Genomic DNA, 22094 nt, shown 5'->3' on the forward strand with positions numbered 1-22094 from the left:
TCTTATCCAGACTACACAGTGCTTTCAGTCATTCTTCTTGACTCAGGGAATTGTAAATTCAATCTGGCTTTGGACAGGATCCCACATAAAGCCCATTGCCTCCCTCAGGGCTGCCCAGTCAGAGAGGAGGGAGACTATCACCTCCTTGGATCTTGAGCCTGTATCTCTATTGATGCAAACTGAAAGCATACTTTGTAGAAACCACATCCCACTCGACCTCCTATGGGTCTTACCTCCAGGTCTCTCTTCCACATCAACTGCTGTCAATGTTTGTGGTATTTCTTGTTTTCTAATCTGTTTCAGGATATAAAGGCTATTATTTTTTCTCTGAGTACTACTTTGGCTTCATTCTGCAGGTATTTTTCATTGCTAAAATAATTTATGACTTCTCTTTCAACTTAGGAAACCCTGGTGGCGTCATGCTTAAGAGTCCGGCTGATAACCAAAAAAGGTCAGCAGTTCAAATGCACAAGGCGCTCCTTGGAAACTCTATGGGGACATTCTGCTCTGTCCTGTAGGGTCGCTATGAGTTGGAATTGACTGGATGGCAATAAGTTTTTCTTTCAACTAAGAGTTATTCAAAAGTATTAATGCACTTTGAAAATTTTTTCAGGTGGCTGGGATTTTTTAAATTTATCTTCGTATTGTTTATTTCTAAATTTATTTCGTTATAGTCAATATGTGTGACTTTTATGATATCAGTGATGAAGAATTTTTTGGAATCTTTTTTGTAGCATTTTCTGGTCAGTTTTTTTTTTTTTAATGAATGTTCCTCTTATATTTGAAAAAAATTCTATTTTTTATTGGGTTTTTAGTTCTAGAAATATACCTATTAGATCAAGCTTGCTAATTATACTATTCATATTTTCTCTTTTTATGTTCCTTTCTCTGCCAGATTTGTCTCCTGTTATGATGGAGGATCTGTTATTTTTCTCTGTAGTTCTATCAGTTTTTCGCATTGTTTTTAAAGCTAAGTTGTTAGGTGCACGAGGGCTCATAATTTTTATACCATTTTGGTGAATTGCTCTTTTTATCAGTATAAAACAGCCATATCCTCCCTTTTAATACTTCAGTGCCTTGAATTTTATTTATCTGATATTCGTATTCCTACACTTATTAAAATTTGTATTTTTCTAGACTAAAGAATTTTTTAGGTCTTGGTTTTGTTCAACCCTAAATACAGGACTTTTTTTTTGACCCGGTCTATCAGCCAGATAAGTTGAAAGAAAACAAACACAGAAAAAACTTCCATTCCCGTCTCAGCTCTGCCGTGACCTTGGGCAAGTCATTTTTCTGTGTTTGGGTCTCAGTTTCCTCTTCCATTAAATGGGGCTATGATGACCTGCTTTAGCTTTTTCTAAGGGTTTTTGTGAAAAGCAATACAATAGTGAATATGAAAGGCACTATGAACTTCCCTGTACCCATATTAGTTGTTGGGTGAAAACAAGTTGGCCGACATTCCAGGCAATGAGAATGGCGTGTGCAAAAGCCTGGAGGTGGGAAAGCCCCCAGTGATGGGGAGAGGGCAATGAGGATGCTGGTGACCTCCCATCTGTTGACTGCCTCCTCCTTTCAGAATAAGACATGAAAAGACACAGTCCCTGCCCTGGAGGAACTTTCAGTTGAAAGGGAGAGAAATGGCGTGCACAGGTCCCTATTAATGAGAGTGAAAAGGAGGTTGGGAGAGAGGGACAGAGAGAGCTGTGAGTTGGGCTAAGGAATAAGGACACCAGGAGTGTCATGAGGGGGAGACATCTGGAAGAGGATGGCATTGGAGGAGGCACTGGGAGGCAGAGGAAGGCATTCCAAGAAAAGGTCCACACAGAAGTGAGAGAATGGAAAGTTGGTGGCACCTTTGGGGACTGGTGGGACGGGGGTGGGAGAGGGCAGGGTTTGTAAAGGCTGCTCTTGAACCCCGTGCCTTCTCCCAGAACAACTTGAATCTTTACTGATGCCATGATGCTGCTCCTGGGGCATCTCCAGTCCAGCTCACTTCTCATCGCCATAACAACCTGCATCCCATAATGAGCAAGAGGTAATCAGGAAAGGGTTGGAAAAGGCAGCCTTTCACCTCCCGTTTGGAGGTGCCAGTGCTTGGGCTAGAGATGGGGTCTCATCTGCTACCCATTTCCCCCCGTTGGGGTCTCCTGGCATCTCAGAACCCTCAGCACACCACACCCCCCTCACCCCAGGAGGACACCAGCTTGGCCATTGTAAGCCAAACTGGGACCACAGATACGGGATTTCAGGGCCCCAGGGAGGCTTTAATAAACTCGCTTAATTTTCAACATTTGCAAACCAGGACAATGCAAATCTAGATTTCTGGCTTCTCTTGAAAAATTGAAAGACCTAGCGCTAACCAGGCCCTCATATTCCCATGACACGAAGCAGCTGGAGTGGAGTGGCGACTGCCACTTTAGAACTCGGCTGTGCTTGCCACTTGTCCCTCCTGTCATGTGCTCTCTTAGATATTGCTGTTTACTCCGAGAGAGGTGACTGGCCACCAGGTGAGCTTCCTGTGAGCTGCCTCCAGAACAGTGAGCATCCTGATGCTGAAGACATGTAACCAGAGGGTAGATGGACCCTTATAAAGGCCGAAGGGGACCTGCAGTGTCATTGGGGTGGACTGACGGGCCTTTGGGATCCTACTGGCCCTGGGAATTGGTGGTTCTGAGGTCTTTGCTGATACTCTCAGGTTTCAGACTAGGCTTCTCCCTTCCCCCTCATCCATTGTTTTTCTCTTTACCTTCTTACTGAGATGCAGCATACCTGTGGGGAGTGCCAGGCAGGTGTACAGCCTCGTGAATTTTCTCCTGTGTGTTACCCAATCAAGAAATAAAACAGGACCAGCTCCCCAGAAGGCCCCTCCTGTACCCTCCCAGTCACACCGCTGCCGCTAGGGGCACCATCCTGATGTCTAGGCTTCCTTTCTTTGCTCAGCACTGCACCTGTGAGGCCCATCCAGGCAGTCATGGCAGCTGTTGTTTTGTCAACAGTGTCCCGGCCTCTTCCACCCAGCCATGGCTTCTTTGCCTCCTTGCAACTACCCAGTGAGGCAAGTGGTCCCATAGGGTACCATTTCACAGATGAAGAGACTGAGGCCCTGACACGTCACCCAGCCCGCAGGTTGGGGTCCACACTTAGGCCTAGAGTTACCGTCCATGTCTCAGGTGCTCTGGGGTTGCTGTGTACATGGGTGGCCACGCATGTCTCTGTGTCCCCGGCATGTCTGTGTGTCCCCACCCAAGCCGGGAATGATATGGTGCAAAACAACAGGAAGAGCTTGAGAAAGGAAAGCACCTCACCCAATCCCATGCTTGTGTGCAAACAGAAAATGAACAGGGAGCTCTTATCTGCACTGACAAGTTGTGGGGGCAAAGTCCTGGGCACTTTGAAACATGTTCAGTGAGGGCTGGGCAAAGAGTGAGTGTGTGGCCCCAGCTTGGCTACTTCCTGGTTTTTCACTGTCTTAGTCATCTAGTGCTGCTATAACAAGAATGCCACAAGTGGATGGCTTTACAAACAGAAATTTATTCTCTCAGAGTCTAGGAGGCTAGAAGTCTGAATTCAGGGTGCCAGCTCCAGGGGAAGGCTTTCTCTCTCTGTCAGCTCTGGGAGAAGGGCATCAGTCTTCCCTGGGTCTAGGAGCTTCTCAGCCAGGGATCCCAAGTCCAATGAACATGCTTCATTCCCGGCTCTTCTATCTTGGTGGTAGAAGGTCCCTCTCCTCTCTGCTTGCTTCTCTCTTTTATATCTCAAAAAAGATTGACTCAAGATACAACCTAATCCTGTAGATCGAGTCCTGCCTCACTAACATAACTGCCTCTAATCCTGCCTCATTAACATCATAGAGGTTAGGATTTGCAACCCATAGGATAAATACATTAGATCACAAAATGGAGGACAACCATACAATACTGGGAATCATGGCCTAGCCAAATTGATACATATTTTTAGGAGACACAGTTCAGTCCATAACAGTCACCTTGGGTGATTTCTTCCGAACTGGACTTGCCGGGAAGAGCAAACAGAGAGATGTATGAAAGGAGTGGGTGTATGGCACTACACTGTGGACTCCACAGACAGGAAGCCTGGTTCAAATCCTGGTCCCACCGCTTACTAGTCGTGTATCCGTAGGCAGGTCCTGATGCCTCTCTGGGCCTCAGTCTTCCCATCTCTACAATGGGGATAAGGATAACTGCACCTGCCCCAGTCTTAGGGTTGTCATTGTGTGAGTCAAGGGCCCTGATGCCATGCTGCTGTGTGAGTGCAGAGGGATCTGATGGCAGCAAGCATGGGTGGCAAGTGAAGTGGCGTCCATGGGCAGAAGGGCCTAGGGCATGGCCTCTAATGGGGACTTGCAGGGGCAACTGCTATAACTTCTCTGGACCTTGGGAAGGAGGTCCATGGGCAGCTGTGACTGTCACTGTTGTCATCAAGTCAATTCCAACTTATGGTGACCCCATGTGTGCAGAGTAGAACTGTTCCATTGGGTTTTCAAGGCTGTGACCTTTTGGAAGCAGATCACCAGGCCTGTCTTCCAAGGCGCCTCTGGGTGGGTTTGAACCACTAACCTTTTGTCTAGTAGCAGAGCCCGTGACCATTTGGGCCACCCAGGGACTCGTGACTGTTGCTAAGACAGCCAAAACCTAATCGGAGTCCTGGGGCCAGACATCATCATCCCGAGGAAGCCAATTGACTGATGCAGTCTTAACAGTCTCAGCTGGGGCAACGAGTAATTATCTTCTAATGCCCCAATTACCAGCTTTCTGGAGGCCGGCTTGGGGGTGGCCAGGCTCTGTGCCTGCTTCTAGGTATTTAAAGGAGACTGAAAGCCAGAATTGGTCAGTGTTTATCCAGTGAGGAGAGGTGGAAAATTCCAGCTCTTGGAGCTGCTTCCCTGACCCCATCAGGGAAAGCTGACTGGGTCGCTCTGCACACACACAAACGAAACCTGTTGCCATCAAGTTGATTCCAACTCATAGCGACCCTACAGGACAGTGTAAAACTGTCCCATAGAGTTTCCGAGGAGCGCCTGGTGGATTCAAACAGCCAACCTTTTGGTTAGCAGCCATAGCACTTGACCGCTATGCCACCAGGGTTTCTGCCCTGCACATAGCCGGGGGAGTTTGTTCATTCATCCATTCAGCAAATATTATGGAGTCCCTGCTGTGTGCCAGGCACTGTGTTAGGAACTGGGGACACAGCCATGAATACAAGAGACACAGCCCCTGCCCTTGTGAAAGCCAACGCTCCACTGGGGGATATCGCTGATAAACAGATAACTCCTGAGAGTAGAAAATGCCACCAGGGGTGAGTGTGTTGCTGAGAACCGAAGCAAACGAAGGGGTGTAGAGTGGTGGTAGTCAGCACTGCTCCTGAGGAGGGGGCGTCTGGATAGGAGCTCCTTGGGCTGAGGCTCCTCCCTGGGGCATCAGGGACTTTCTGAAGCCAGGCTTGGTTTCCCGGATCCTCAATGGGGTTGCTGGGGCAACCAACACATGTCCACATTGCCGTAAAGTGGTCATTGGCATGTGATGATGGCCTGTTGCCAAGACAGTGGCCCCTGGAAGCCAGTCCACAGTCTCAAACCAACCCTCCCTGTCCCTCTCGGACAAGGCCCTTGGCTCACTCTGTCTGGGTTTCATCCACAGTATCAGCTGATGACCCTCAAATCTATCCCCAACCCAAAGTTTTCTTCTGACCCAAAGACCACAAGATTACACTGCCTCCCGGGGCCCTGCTGTCTGCTTGGTTTCGATGTAGCATGGCACAGCTCCTGGGCTTCCCCAGCAAGCTTGCTCCTCTCCCCATCTCTATTCCAGGGAGAGGAGCCACCACCCACCTCCACCCCAGCTGAGGCCCACTGCTCCCCCCCTCAACCCTTCTTCTCCAGCTCTGGCAGCACTGCTTTCATTTCTCTCTTGATGGCCTGGGTAGCCTCCAAACCCATCTACTTGCTTCCATACTTACTTACCCCTGCAATCTTTTCGCCACTCAGAAGTTAAGTGGTCTTTTGGAAAGCAAACCTGAGCCTAGTCCTTAACCAAATAAACCAAACCCATTGCCGTTGAGTCAATTCTGGCTCATAGCGACCCTATAGGACAGAGTAGAACTGGCCCATGGGGCTTCCAAAGAGTGGCTGGTGGATTCGAACTGCCGACCTTTTAGCTAGCAGCCATAACTCTTAACCACTTCAATGGTTCCCATCACCCTTGGGATGGAGCCTGAGTCTCTTACCACGCCTGGTAGGCAGCTTTGCCCTCTGGCCCCTGCCAACCTCTCTGCCTTCATTCCCCATGCTCTATACGTCACTCCAGCCAAAGGGTCCATACTGTGGGCAGTAAATGGGCCACCCCCTCTTCCCTCCCTGGTTATTCATTTAGTCCAACCCCCCAGTGGGTCACGTGAAGACTTGGAGTCATTGTTCACTCGCATTTCTCCTCTTTTTCTCGCATCTACCCCCCAGCATCCATCTGTCAGCAGGTCCTCCAAAACAGATCCAGAATCCAGCCCCCTCCAACCCTGGTCTGGACCCAGCATCTCGTTGCTGGTTCCTGCTTCTGTCCTTGATCCAGCAGGGCATCCACCACCCCACAGGCTATCCACCACCTCACAGGCCATCCACCACCCCACAGGCCATCCACCACCCCACAGGCCATCCACCACCACACAGGCTATCCACCACCCCAGAGCCAGAGGGATCCTTATAAAAGTCTTGTTATGTCACTTTTCTGCTCAGAACCATCCAGTAACTTCCCATCTTACTCAAATACTTGTCAAAGGAAGGAAGAGAGGAATGAATGAGTGAATAAATGGCCTTGTTTGCTTTCATAGTAGCCGGCACATAGTGGGTGCTCAGAAAACACCTGCAATAAGAATAAAGGATTGCAGGGCAGGTAGATGTGGAACTGGGAGCACACAATAGGTGTGCAGGAAGCCTGAGACCCTGAGGGCTGAGGCTCTGATGCTCCTGTGGCAATAGAACCAGCTGTCACCCCCACCCCTTCTATACCAGCGGGGGTGGGGGTAGGCAGAGCCCAGGGCACGCTGGGGCATTGGCCTGGCTTGCCTTACAGGCTGGGTGGGGCTGTTGACGCAGCTATGGATTCTGGGAACACTGGCCAGGCAGCAGTTCTGGGAAGACTGCTGCTCCGGGACAAGTGCGGCCTTGGGCCCCCGGCCAGACCACCCAGCTGCCCTGAGGAAGCTGTCTCGAGGAAGCTCCAGGCCGGCTTACTGCTGGAGTTTCAAGAGTCAGTGGTTCTGAGCTGCCCAGCCCCTCTGTCCTTGGTTTCCTCTCCATGTGCTGCTTGTCACGGGTTGACTGCATCCTGTCTGCAGATTCAGCTTGTCTCCTTCCAGCTGGGTTTGCTGCCGGGAGCAGGGAGGAGAGATCAGGACGCATATTCTTCCCACTGGGCTTGAGAAGAACCCATGGGGTCCCATCCAAGCTGCCGTGGCTTCTGACGTCCCAGGGCTCACCACTCACCTCTGAGAAATAGTGAGTTGTGTGTGTTTCCCGCCAGCAGGACGAGGTCATTTCCCTTTCTGGGCCTTTGCACTCTTCCTGGCTCAGGCTTCCACCCACTCTGCGGCTTTCAAACTCCACACCCTTGACAGTGTCACTTGCCCTCTCTCAGCCTCAATTTTCCTCTTTGGCCGTTTTTCCTCTTCGGGGTCTAATAACACCACCTCCCAGGGCCCACGGGGATTAGAAGGCTGCGTTTCGAGAGGCAGCAGAGCACAGCAGTTTAAGTGTGGACTCTGGAGCAAGACTGCCGAGGTTCAAATCCTGGCTTTAACCTCTCTGTGCCTCATTCTCCTCACGTGTAAAATGTGGATTTTAATGGCAGCTACCTCAGGGTTGTTGTAAGGACTCAGTTGATGAATTGGTCAAGAACAGTGCCAGGCACCTAATAAGTACTGCGCGAACGGTTTGCACTCAACTACTAACCTAAAGGTCGGTGGTTGGAACCCATCCAGTCCCATCACAGAACAAAGGCCTGGCAATCTGCTTCCATAAAGATTACAGCCAAGAAAACTCTATGGAGCAGTTCGCCTCTGTAACACATGGGGTCGCCATGAGTGAAATCAACTCAGAGGTAACAGGTTTGGGGTTTTTTTTTTAATATATATATATATGTGTGCATAGCAATTATTATGAACAAAGCCCTGGTACATAGTACATGTTTAAAAATATTGAATTCGTTACTGTTGAATTGTAGCCATTTATTCATTCAACACATGTTTATGGAGCACATGCTATGTCTGTGTCAGGCACTGTTTTAGGAACTGGGGACACAGTATTGACATGGCAAACATAAAGCTCTACCGTCATGGGGCTGGGATTCTCATCCGGGGAGTCAAAGAATACATATATAGAAATAAGTAACTTAAGTGTTACAGGTTATCTTTTACACTCCCAACTAGCTGCCTACTGGGAGAGGCTATTTCACATCTTGCCAGCATGGAATTCTTTTGTGAACCATTTATGTCCTTTGCCTATTTTTCTTAAAGAAGTGTTTGTCTTACTGATTTGTAAGATCTCTTTATATATTAAGGCCATTAACCCTTTGTAATGTAGATTGCTGCCTTCTTGTAGTCTTTTGCCTGATTTCTATTTTGTGAATGGTATGTTTTGGTACAGGGATGTTGAAAAATTGCAGTCAGATCTTTCTATCTTTGCCTTCTGCGTCCTGAAATAAAATAAACATTTATACATGTAACCTCACTGAAATGATTAGGGATGGTGATAAGTATTGTGACGGAGGTAAACAGGGTGTGGTGACAAGGAGTCATGGAGGAAGCCCCCATTAGATGGGGAGCCAGAAAAGTTCTCTGAAGTCTTTTTGGGTGTAAAGACTGTGAAGGAGGACAGTCTGTGAGTGCGTCAGAGTGGTAAGGAGGCCAGCGAGCCTGGAGGCTTGTGGGGGACAGGGAGGAAGCAGAGAGGACGTCAGAGGCTTAGCTGGGGCCCAGTCATCAGAGGGCTTGCAATTTTTTTTTTTTTTGCACTCTTTTAAACTTTTGCTTTTGAGGTAATTATAGACTCATATTTTTTATGTAGTTGTAAGAAATAATACAGAGTGATCGAGTTTCCCCAAATGGTATCATTTTGCAAGGTTATAGTACAGTATCACAACCAAGATATAATCTGCTGATCTTGTTCAGATTTCCCTGTCCTGCTTACACTCATTTGTATGGGTACGTGTTTGGTTCTGTGCCATTTTGTCACGTGCCCAGTAGGCTTATGTGTCCACCACCACAGTCAAGATGCAAACAATTCCATCATCTCACAGATCCCCCTTGTTGCCCTTTTATAGCCACACCCATTTCCCTCCTGCATTCTTAACCCCTGGCAATCACTCATCTGTTCTCCATTTCCATAATTCTGTCATTTCAAGAGTGCTATATAAATGGGATCACACAGTGGTTTGGGGAGAGGTGGAGGGCAGCAGGCAGCGCTTAGATTTTATTCTGAGTCGGAGATGCCCTGCCTTTATGGGCCATGGATCCCCCAGTGAAGAAAGCCTTCAGGAGCTGGAGGCCCCTGAGGGTGTGAGCAGGTGGTTCCTCGCCTGGTTTCCAATTTAAAAATGACTCTGGCTGCAGCAAGAAGAGACCCATGTCTGCAGCAACTGCTAACTCCCCATCCCACCAAACTCTCAGCCCCAGAATGGGTTTTTGAAAGATGTTGCCACTGCCCAGCTCACAGACCTCAAAAGCTGCTAATTACCTAAGGAGGGGCCCTTGACTGGAGCTCTAGGGTGAGCTTCAGGCTATCTGTGAGCTCTGATATGGAATGCAAAATTAAATGGGTGCCCTTTTCTAGAAAGAGGGTTTTTTTGGAGTTTGCATCATATGTTCAGAAAGGTCAGTGGTCTCCCTGAAACTTCTAGGACTCTGGTTTCTAGGTAGAGATAGTGGTGAAGAGCTTGAAGCTCTGGATCCTGAACCCAAGGTTCGAATTCTAGCACAGTCAAAGCTCTGCAAATCACCTAACCTTTCTGTGCCTTGGTTTTCTCATCTGAAAATGGGAAATATAATACTGCCTATTTCATAGGGTTGTTCTGACTAAGAAATGAATTAATATAGGTAAAATGCTTAGAAGACAACCTGGCACTTGGTAAATATGTTTGTTAACCTTTTAGGCAAAGACCTTCTAGGCCCTCTGGGATTTTCAGATCCTCTCTGTGTCGGTTGTGCTCCTTTCAACAAGCTTCAGCTCAACAGTATGCCTTCCAAAGAGGGCACTGTCACCTCCCTTGTCCTGGCTTTCATACTTCTGTTAATATGACCCCAGTTTTTGTTCTTTTTTTTAAAGCTACTGCTTCACCATTGGTTTTTGCAGACAATGAAATGCCCAGGCGTTTCCAGTGCTAAGCCAGGCTTTCTAATTCTACGCTTGGGCAACTAGTGTTTCCTATTGATAAGTAGAGTGGCCAACTTCTCCCGATTCATTTCATTTCATCTTGTTGGTTTCAGCCTGTGGTTCTAGGAGAAGGAAAAGGAATTGTTGTATTGGAATGCACTGTGGACTTGGTAGCAGACAGGCCTAGGTTCTGATTCTAACTCTGCCTTCTGTCTAGTGTGGGGTCCTGGGCAAGTTATTTGACCTCTCTCGGCCTCAGTTTCCTCAGCTGGAAAGTGGGGATAATAACAGTACTTAGGTTTCAGGGTCCTTGGGTGGATTCAATAAGGTAATGTTTCTAAAGCACTTAGCCAGTGCCAGCAACAACTTAAGTTAACAAGCAGGGTTTTGTTTACATAGATCTTGGCTCAGCTTAAGGAAACTTTCCAGTAACCAGGCTCTGCTCAACCATAACCGGACAGTGAGCACCTTGTCCGAGGAGGAAGCCAAGCAGAAAGCTAGACAGCAGCATGTCAGAGATGGGGTGTTTATTTACAAGGCATTCCTGTCCAGGCTCGCAGTTGAGCAAGGCAGGCAACTCCTGAGGCCCCTGAAGAATCCCTGGATTCAGTATGCAAGGTTGAAATTACATCCTCTTGCCACTACTTGACCCTGGTCATTTGGCAATTCTTCTTAATTCCTTGAGTCATCTGAACCTTTGTCCTTTGTCCCCTGTGGGAGGCGTCTTCTCTCACTGTGTCTGTGTCATGCTTCACCCTGAAATGCAGACCGTACACATCCCTGTGAAGCTCGCTGGAGGCGTGTGTGTGTACACGTGTGTGTGTTGGCATGCCCATGTGCTCACCCTCCACAGCAAATCAAAGGTAACAATCTTGACTGGCAGTAGACCCGACATTTTAGTGCACTCTGACTGGGGTGCTTGACATCTCTCCCACCGGAGGACTACCATGAAAGTTCTTCTGCTGTGTGACCTTGGGCAGGTAGCTTGGCCTCTCTGTTTCTCTTTTTTCAAAATTGGGGCAAAGGTAACAGCTTTGCCCCTCTGCCGCAGTATGCTGTGGGCATCTTCTTTGAACTTGTGGGAGTGAAAGCTACCAGGACTTTGCAGAGGTAACTGGCGTCACGGACCTGCTACCCCACTGCCATCCCACCCTCCTTGATCTTCACCGTGACATTCAGCCATGGAAGGCAAGGTAGATAGGGAGGTCCCTCCAGGAAGAGCTCTCCACCCCAGGCTGAGCCCTGCGTCAAGCCCATTAGGGGCCCCACATCGTGTCCAAAACGTGTTTGTTCAACAAACACTTATTGAGTACCTATGTGCCAGGCACCATTGTAGGTACTAGGGACTCAGCAGTGAACAAGACAAGGCCCTGGCTCTGTGGATTACAAACAATTAAAAAAAGGAACTGTTCCTCACATTTTCCTGTTTTTTGCGCCCGGGGTGTTTTGAAAATACAGGCCAGTTACTTCATAGCCTGCACTTCAGTTTAGGTTGGCCAGATGTTTCCACGCAATTCGTGTGTTTTCGGCAGGAATACCAGGGAAGGGAGGCTATGTTCTCCTCAGAGCATCATTGCAGAGAGCTCGTGGTGTTGGTTTGTCTTGGCACTTTGATCACTTGGTTAGGATGGTGTCTGCTAAGTTTCCCTATTGTAAAGTTAATGGCCTGCAGGTTGGTGGTTCGAACCCACCCAACAATACCACAAAAGAAAGGCCTGGCAATCTGCTTCCATAAAGATTACAGCCCAGAAAACCCTTTGGAGCAATTCTACTCTATTATACATGGGGTTGCCATGAGTTGAAATCGACTTGATGGCAATATCTCTGGTTTGATTTTCTGGCTTTTTGACTCATTAATTAATAAATAGTTGATATGAGTTTTGCAAGGAGATACTTTGAAGCTGCTATGGTACAGAGAACTTTCCCTTTTCCCCCATTTACTGCTCTCTAATCAGTACAGAAAGGAGCCCTGGTGGCACAGTGGTTAAGTGTTCACCTGCCAACAACCAAAAAGTTGACAGTTCAAACCCACCAGTGGCTCTGGGGAGAAAAGACCTGGCAATCTGCTTCTGTGAAGGTTACTGCCTAAGAAACCCTGTGGGGCAGTTCTACTCTGTCACGTGGGGTCACTCTGAGTCAGAATCGACTCGACGACACACAGCAACATCAGTATAGACTCCAGGTTCCTGTTTTACTCCAAGGGTTACAGTTGGTTACTCTGATATTTATTTTGCTGCTCAGATTGTCCCCATGTTAGCCAGTGGGCACGTGTCAAGCTAGCACCTGTCTTTTTCACATGCCCCCATCATTCTTTGAGTGCTTCCCTGCTTTCTGGCACCAGAAGACTCCCAGGCTTTTCTTGTACTTCCCTTGCTCCGGGAATCAGCCATTTCTGCAGCTCTGTTTCCTGTCAGTGCAGAACGGCATGTAGAAGTCAAGGTGTGGTGCCAGAAGACATGATAATCCAGTGCCGCTCATGTTCCTGGCTTGGCTCCAGGGCTTATAAAGGGCATAACTGAAGCAGTTAGCAAACTTCAAGCAGTGTCTGTGGAGTAGGTGGCAGTAGTGCGTTTGCCTTATCTTCCTAGTTTTGATGGTTGTGTTGTGGTTATGTGGATCCCCGGTGGCACAGTGGTTAAGAGCTCAGCTGCTGACCAGAAGGTTGGCACTTCGAATCTACCAGCTGCTCCTTGGAAACCTTATGGGGCAGCTCTACTCTATCCTGTAGGGTGGCTATGAGTCGGAATTGACTCAATGGCAAAGGTTTGGTTTTTTTTCAATTGTAATTATGTAGGTGAATGTCCTTGTTTTTATAAAATATACCCTGAAGTATTGAGGGGGTAGTTTATTCTTAAATCTTCAATGTTCAGGAAAAACGAGAGAGAGAATGGGGGAGAGGGAAGGGGAAAGAGAAGGAAAAGGAGGACGGCCACTCGGGAGGAAGAGCGGGGAGAGGAAAGGCCCCAGGTGGAAATGAGTCGAGTATGTTTTCAGGCAGTGGGTGGTACAGATGGTGGGCCCGAGGCTGGAGAGGGAGGCAGGCCCTGCTGGGTAGGGCCTTTTGGATGTTGTTACAGGTGGGACACAGTCGCTCTCAACAGGGGCTGGGGGCCTTGACGAGGCGTTCAGCCCTTACTGTGTTCCAGCCACTGAGAAAGTCCTTTACTTCTAGTAAAAAAAAAAAAATAGTCCCTCATATTAATCTTCAATGTGAATCTCTGAGGTAAATTCTAATGTGATTCCCATGCTCCAGAAAAAAGAAGCAAAGCTCAGAAAGGCAGAGTAACTGTTGTAATGTCACCCAGCTCCCAAGTGGCAGAAGGAGGCCTGGGTGTCTGAGGTCAAGCCTGTGCTCTTGCCACCAGGCTGGGTCACTTTTCTGAATGAGCCTACAGATAGATACCCAAGGGGGCGGCGGGTGGACCCTCTCAACGTTGCCGGGAAGTACAACCCAGTATGTTGTTTTTTTGGAGGGAATTTGGCATTGATTAGCAGGAGTGTAGAGGAGAACGTGCACACTTCTTAACACCATGGGATTCAGCTTCTGAGGGTTGTTCTTACTGATAATAACCGGAAACGTTGCTTGAGTCTTTTCTCCGTTCCAGTCACTGTTTTAAGGGCTCCACGTGGGTTTATTTAATCCTCACAAAATTCCAATTTTATTATCCCCACTTTACAGATAAGGAAACTGAGGCACAGCGGAGTGAAGCAGCTTGCTCAAGGTCACAGCTAGTAAGTGACAGGGCAGGTGTTCAGACTTAAGGAAGTAATCATAGAAATGTGTAGAAATGGTAGTTTGTATCAATGGAATCGTATATCACCCCTATTGTGTGAATGACACCCAATAATATATAATTAAGGAATAAAAATTAAAAGGCATAGCCACACACACACACAAACACAATTTAAATTCCTCTCGAAACCACAAGGCCCAGCAATAACTTTATTTAATATCTCTTTTCATATTTTTACATAAAAATACAAAGATAAGTAGATATTTTATTTATCAAAAGAACAGCACCTTCTACATACTGAAACTTAAATTTTAAACTTAATATATCATTAATATCTTTCTACGCCCCTAAATTTAAATCTAAAGCATCAAAATTTAATAGCATTCCATTGTAGGTTGACCACTGGATATTTAGCTCTTATTTATTATTGTTATTTTTATTACCATTATTATATTTTGCTAGGGGTCTTTTCAACGGCAACGGGTTTGGTTTGCTCTTTCCGTGGGCTCTTCCTTGGAAAACCATCTCTACACAAATAACCCACAGCCTTCTGTATCTGTATCCTTCTCACTCAGGTCAGAAATCTTGGGGTCACCTTTATCACTTCTCTCTCTCACCCCAATTCCAACTCGTCTTCCAATCTCCTTTCCAAGCAGGTCCAGAAGCCAGTCCCCTCTCACCTCCTCCACAATCCGAGCCGCAGTGTCCCCCTGCCTGGTTTACCACAGTGCCTCCTCCTTGGCTTCCCACCTCCACTCAGTCCTGTTCTCCAAACAGCAGTCCAGGGGTTCTTTCCCCTCCTCGTGTTCACACTCCTCCACCCCACTGGCCTCCCTGCTGTTGCAGGAACATTCTGGGTATGCCTTTCTCACAAAGCCTCTGCCTAGAATGCTCCTCCCACAGGGAACCACCTAGAACACCATGGCTCCCTCTATATCTGCATGGCTCCTTCCCTCCCCCACTCAAGTCTCTGCTCAAATGTCACCTCAAGGAGGCCTTGCCGGACCATTGTGTTTTAAATTGTAATGCTGCCCACCCCACCCTCTGTTCCCAATCCTCCCAGTTACCAAGGAGTCTACTCTACAAACTACAAAACAGCACAGGTGATTATGGGGTTAGGAGTCAGGGTATTGGTGGTTGGGGTAATAACTGGAGGGGAATACAGTAATGCTATGGAACAAACAACCACAAAACCTCGGTGGCATGTGACTACAGACGTTGATGCAGCTCCTGAGTTTGCAGGCCCCAGCTTACCTGGGGTTGGCTGATCTTGGCTGGGCTCAGGCATGCATTTGTACCCAGCTGCAGGTCGGCTAAGCAGCTCTGCTGATCTTGTTTGAGCTCATTCACATGACCAGACGCTGGCTGCTTGGTGCCTCAGCTGGGGCTATGGTGGTGCCTCGGCTCTGCTCTGCTTATTATCCTCCTCCAACAGGCTAGCTTGGGCATGTTCTCAAAGGTGATGGTCATGGTGCAAAAGGTCAAGCAAAAACTAAAAAATACTTTCTCAAGCCTCTGCTTGCATTATTGTTGCTAATATTTTGTTGTTGGCTGAAGCAAGTCACACAGTTGAGTCCAGAGTCCAGGGGCATATTAGAGTCCAGGGTGGTGGTAGGTGCATTGTGGTTACATAGATACAGGAAGGGGTGAGGAACTGGAGCCATTGATGTGATCGGTCTTAGACACTCCGCAGCAGCATGTTTAGTGATTGTCTAATACTTCATTACGTGGATCCGAATAAAAAAACCAAACCCCATCGCAGTTGAGTCGATTCTGACCCATAGCAACCATGTAGGACAGAGTAGAAATACCCCATAGGATTTCCAAGGAGCAGCTGGTGGATTCAAGCCGCCGACCTTTTGGTTAGCAGCTGAGCTCTTAACCACTGTGCCCATAATTTATATAACCAGCTCTGTAAGGCTGAACAGCATCCCTGGGTGGTGCAGTTAATGTGCTTGGTTGCTAACTAAAAGGTTAGAGGTTCGAGTCTACACAGAGGTACCTCAGAAGAAAGGCCTGGCCATCAACTACTTCTGAAAAATCAGTCATTGAAAACCCTATCGAGCACAGTTCTACTCTGACACACATGGGATCACCATGAGTTGGAATCAACTTACAAGCAATTGGTAACTGGTAAGGCTGAACAGTTAGATCAGAATTTCCAAAATATATTTTAAGGAATTGTAAACCCTGCAGGGAATTAATTGGATTTTTTCAGGCGGGGGGTGGGGGGGCGGGTAATGAAGGGAGAGTATGAATAAATATGGTAATCACTGGGTTAAATGAGGAAAAATAAGTTTCTTTATTGCAGGACTTATCAGAACCTTTACATACAAATGTGCATTATGAACTTCCAGAAGTCTGGGGCATTCCTCAAACATAGTGGTCCGTGGGATTTTCTTCAAGAAGCATCTCTGGGGACAGGTATTCCATGTTCCACACTCTGGGATCTGGGTTGTGTTTCATGATTGTAAACAGCGCTCTGGTGAACAGGGAGGGGCTCTTTGTTGGTGCAGATATAGATGGCCTGGGTGGCGGGGTCAGCTCTGAGAGCTACACGCAGGATGGTGGACATAGTGGGAACTGGGCTGGCACTCACAAGGCTTTCTTTCTTGTAGCAGGTGCCTTAGGATCTCCCAATGGGGTGGCTTTGCTCTGGGCTCATGTTCCCCATGGGCTGCCTGATCCTGATGTGGGCCGCAGGCTCTGGTAAGTCACCACCTCTCACTCATTCACTCAACAAATGTTTATTGACTGCCAGCTATGGGCCAGGCACTTGGGATAGGTCACTGAACAAAATGAAGATGGCTGCCCTTGAGGAGATGACACTGCAGTGGGATGAGACAAACAATGACCAACCCCAAAACAAGCCCGTTGCCATCGAATCGATTCTGACTCATAGTGACCCTATAGGACAGAGTAGAACTGGCCCACAGGGTTTCCAAGGAGCGGCTGGTGGATTCGAACTGCTGACCTTCTTTTGGCTAGCAGCTGAGCTCTTACCCACTGCACTACTAGGGCTCCACAGACAATGATAGAGGGTCCTAAGATAAGTAAATTCTAAGGGCCATTAGAAGGTGATGGGTGCTAGGGATAAAAGACTGTTTAGAATAGAGTTAAGGAAGCATTGCCGGAATCCCTGGGTGGTGTAAACGGTTAGCATGCTCAGCCGCTAACTGAAAGGTTAGAGGTTCAAGTCCACCCAGAGGCACCTCCGAAAAAAGGCCTGGTGATCTACTTCCGAAAAATCAGCCATTGAAAACTTATAGAGCACAGTTCTACTCTGTCACACATGGGTCACCCTGAGTCAGAGTAGACTCCTTGGTAACTGGGAGGATTGGGAACAGAGGGTGGGGTGGGCGGCATTACAATTTAAAACACAATGGTCTGGCAAGGCCTCCTTGAGGTGGCATTTGAGCAGAGACTTGAGTGGGGGAGGGAAGGAGCCATGCAGATACAAGGGAGCCATGGTGTTCTAGGTGGTTCCCTGTGGGAGGAGCATTCTAGGCAGAGGCTTTGTGAGAAAGGCATACCCAGAATGTTCCTGCAACAGCAGGGAGGCCAGTGGGGTGGAGGAGTGTGAACACGAGGAGGGGAAAGAACCCCTGGACTGCTGTTTGGAGAACAGGACTGGGTGAGGTGAGAAGCCAAGGAGGAGGCACTGTGGTAAACCAGGCAGGGGGACACTGCAGCTCGGATTGTGGAGGAGGTGAGAGGGGACTGGCTTCTGGACCTGCTTGGAAAGGAGACTTGAAGACGAGTTGGAATTGGGGTGAGAGAGAGAAGTGATAAAGGTGACCCCAAGATTTCTGACCTGAGTGAGAAGGATGCAGATACAGAAGGCTGTGGGTGCAAGCAGACATTTGGGGGGAAATCAGGAGTTTGTTTTGGATCTGAGATAAGTTCGAGGTGTTTATTAGACATCTAAGATTTCGCCTTGCCATGATGAGCCCTTCAGCCATTGAACCAATGCAGATTAAAGTCAGCTGTGATGGGTGGGAAGGCCCTTGGTGGTGCAGTGCTTAAGTGCTCGGCTGCTAACCAAAACGTTGGTGGTTCGAACCCACCAGCCAGTCTGCAGGACAAAGATGTGGCAGTCTGCTTCCGTAAAGGTTATATAGCCTTCCCCCCGACACCCTTCTAACTCAGGAATGAAGCCACTCCTGAAGTTTACCTTTCAAACACAGATTGGGTAGTGGTTAAGAGCCACGGCTACTAACCAAAAGGTCGGCAGTTTGAATCCACCAGGCGCTCCTTGGAAACTCTATGGGGCAGTTCTACTCTGTCCTAAAGGGTCTCTATGAGTCAGAATCGACTTGATGGCAACAGGGTTTTTTTTTTTTATATAAGACAAACAGGAGCGCTGGTGGTGCAGTGGTTAACAGCTCGGCTGCTAACCAAAAGACTGGTAATTCAAATCCACCGGTTGCTCCTTGGAAACCCTATGGGGCAGTTCTACTCTGTCCTGTAGGGTCGCTATGAGTCGGAACTGACTCGACGGTAATGGGCTTGGGTTTTTTTGTTTTAATTTTACTTTAGATGAAGGTTTTCAGAACAAACTAGTTTCTGATCACACAGTTAGTACACACATTGTTCTAAGACATTGGTTAACAACCCCATGATGTGTCAGCACTCTCCCTCTGCCTGCTCAACTCTGGGTTTCTTATTACCTACCAGGTTGGTTTTTTTTTGTTGTTTGTTTATAAAACAAACAGTAATGCACATGAGAAATGTGTGTTAGATCAAGTTTATGAGATCAAATGGGTAACACCTGCTCAGGAACAAAGACAAGAAGGTGAAGGAGACAGGGAAACTGGACGAATGGACACGGTGAACCTGGGGTGGAAAGGGAAAGGGGGAGAGTGCGGATACAATGCGCGATTGCAGCCAATGCCACGAAACAATTTACCTATAAATTTTTGAATGGGAAACTAATTTACTCTGTAAACTTTCACACCTAAATCACACACACACACACACAAAGAGATTACAGCCTTGGAAACCCTACAGGGCAGTTCCACTCTGTCAGGTCGCTATGAGTCGGAATCCATGTGACGGCAGCGGGTTTGGTTTTGGTTTTGGTTTTTGTGATGTGTGTCCTCCAAGGGAGCAAGACGCTCCCATCGGGCTAGAGTGAGGGCCATGACTTTCAGACGCTTTGGCTCGCCACAAACCCAGTATACAGACTGCTGGTTTGAGTCCCTGCTCTGGCCCCAACTAGCTGGGGAGGGAGCTGAAAGAAGAAATGCCCCAATCTCTCCTCCTGCCTTTCCATCTTCCCCTCTCACCAGGTGAAACCAACTGGAAGGCAGAGGATAAGGGAGTCAGGTGATGAGACCATGGGTCAGCCTCCTGGGCACAGAGAGGGCAGGGAAGGGTGGAGAACAGATGGAGGGGAGACAAATGGAGGATAACCAATAAGTATGGAAGCTGGCATAGGTAACAGCCCTCCCTCACCCACACTCCTCCAAGACGGGTGCTTGCTCTAGTTGTTAACCAAAACCCACTGCCGTCGACTTGACTCCGACTCATAGTGACCCTATAAGACAGAGTAGAACTGCCCTGTAGGGTTTCCAAGGAGTAGCTGGTAGACGCGAACTGCTGACTCTTTGTTTAGTAGCCGAGCTCTTAACCACTATGTCACCAGGGCTCCCACTGTAGTGGAAAAGCACCCCTTAAACAGATACTTTTTCTTTAATTTGGCCAAGGGCAAGAAGTTGAGTTTGCGTAAGATAAAGGTGCCTTTGGTTCCACTCCTCTTGAATGGCTTCTGCACTACGGGGGTATTTCTTCTGCTTCAGGAATCCCCCCACAGGCTAGCTGGCTTCCAAACTCTAGGAGCCCTGGTTTTTGCCCCAGTTCAGTGGGAATTAGCATGTGACATTGCCTGGGCCTGTGGTCTTGTTTTTTTGATTGTCCCCTTGGTCCAGTTTGGACTGGTTTCTGACTTGCCTCAGTGGTGTGTCCCCCTTGGTTGTTGGTTCACAGCTGCTCAGAGCTCTCTTGTGTCTCCCCAGGCAGTGTTAAGGTCCTGTCTGAGCCCACCTGCTTCTCTGACTTCGTCACCACCTCCACCTGTGAGTGGAAGATGGCGGGTCCCGTCAACTGCAGCACTGAGCTCCTCCTATCCTACGAGCTGATGTCCTTCCAGAAGATTCCCGACACCTTCGAGTAAGCTGTGTTGGAGCTGGGTATTTGGGTGGTGGTCCCCACGGGGCCTGGTCCAGGTGGTGCCTGGAGGGTGTGATGCTAAATGGGGTTCACTGTGGCTTATTGGATAGGGAGTTAGAGATGGAGTGTCATGGGGTGGGCGTATGGAAGGGCTCAGAGGCCACTGTCAGTGGATGTGGTTCCAGGTGGAATATTGGACTAGGCCAGCAGTTCTCAAACAAGTTAGACTCAGGATGCTTTTGCACACTTAAAAATTAGCAAGGACCCAAAAAGTTTTGTTTAGGTAAGTTATATCTATCGATATTTACCCTATTTGAAATTAAAACTGGAGAATTTTAAATCACAAGAACACACAAGCCCACATTCCATGAGCCATCAGAACAATGACATCATTGCACATCACATAGCTTCTGGAAAATTCCGCCATACACTCATGAGAGAAAGAGGGTAAAAAAGGCAAATAGCATCTTAGTATGAAAAAAGTTTGACTCAGTGGACCCCTGGACCACACTTTGAGAACCACTGAGCTGGATCATTGTTCTGGGGGTACAGAGGTGGCGTTCACTGTGACAGTTGATGGATCATGGAAAATGGGGTACATTGTTCCAGGTGTTTCATTGGGATAGTCTATGGTACACAGGGTGTTCTGTTGCAGGGGGTGCCCATGACGTAATTGGGTACACGAGAAACATGGTTATGGGGCACACGGGTATACAGCACACCCAGTAGACAGGGTACACGGATAGAGGTGGTATTCCATGATATACTGAGCTAGGTGGGCTGTGCTGTTGTGTGTGCTACATTGGCCTAGACCAGGGTTCAGCAAACCATGGCCCATGAGCCAAATTCAGCCCACTACCCGTTTTTGTAATTAAGTTTTATTGAAACACAGCCATGCTCATTTGCTTACGTATTGTCTATGGCTGCTTTGTGCTACAGTGGCAGAGTTGTGTAGTTGTAACAGAGACTATATGTCTTTCAAAGCTAAAATATGTACTTTCTGGCCCTTTATAGGAAAGTTTTCAGACTCCTGGCCTAGCCCCTAGCCTAGATGTGGGATTGGCTATCAGAGGTGGTCCATTAGGATCATACTGTGGTACACAGGGCAGGTGTTTATGGGCAGATGCCAAGACATGCCATGGTCTACTGTACACTGGGAGAAACTGCTACACAGGTGCCCTGGGACTCACACATATGTTGTTATAAATAGTTTCAGTAGAGAACCATGTCAAGGGTTCTTCCCTTTTACTGGCTTTCAGGGAAGAGCTCAGTCCTGGGACCAGGACCTATAGCAAGGGGCATAGGAGCATCCATGGTGAGTGTGACGAGGGCTGGAACCACTAAGGAAGGCAACCATATAGTTTGATGTCGCCAAACACTGACCACCCCCAAGTCGCCAGAACAGGGTGATCAGGAAGCTGGGAGAGTGTGTGGTTCCTTGAGGCATGTCCTGGGGTCAACTGTGGGTCACGGCCAGCCTAACACAGGCACGTTGTGTGTGCAGAAGCCGCACATGTGTCCCTGAGAACAAGGACGGTGCGGTGTGCGTGTGCAGTATGATAGTGGATATCATATACTCCGTGGACGTCTATACCCTGAAACTGTGGGCTGGGCAGCAGCTGCTGTGGAAAGACATCTTCCAGCCCTGCCATCATGGTGAGTAGCAGTGGGCTAGGGGCAGGGACTGCAGGTGTTCCCACAGCTGGCTGGGCTCTGGGACAAGGGGGGCAGGCAGCAGGTGGGGAAGGGAGTCCAAGCAGCAGGAACTACATTTTCCCAGATGTGATGGGCTTCCAGCCCTTTTCTGGGCCTCA

General features: G+C 48.2%; 1 protein-coding gene across 9 annotated transcripts in view; it reads left to right on the forward strand.

Annotated features, from left to right (window-relative positions):
• Nucleotides 1-22094, forward strand: part of IL4R (interleukin 4 receptor) — a 47891-nt gene that overhangs the window by 7497 nt on the left and 18300 nt on the right. Inside the window, exons 1-5 of one of the 9 annotated variants that reach the window (XM_049903053.1) lie at nt 863-7504; nt 16421-16533; nt 16728-16818; nt 20127-20280; nt 21785-21936. In XM_049903053.1, the coding sequence (XP_049759010.1) occupies nt 16749-16818; nt 20127-20280; nt 21785-21936 (376 nt within the window). In that variant the 5' untranslated portion in view covers nt 863-7504; nt 16421-16533; nt 16728-16748. The other 8 variants (XM_049903054.1, XM_049903051.1, XM_049903056.1 and 5 more) reach the window with 8 other exon arrangements.

The sequence above is a fragment of the Elephas maximus genome, chromosome 12, assembly GCF_024166365.1.
Source record: "Elephas maximus indicus isolate mEleMax1 chromosome 12, mEleMax1 primary haplotype, whole genome shotgun sequence".
Lineage (NCBI taxonomy): Eukaryota > Metazoa > Chordata > Mammalia > Proboscidea > Elephantidae > Elephas > Elephas maximus.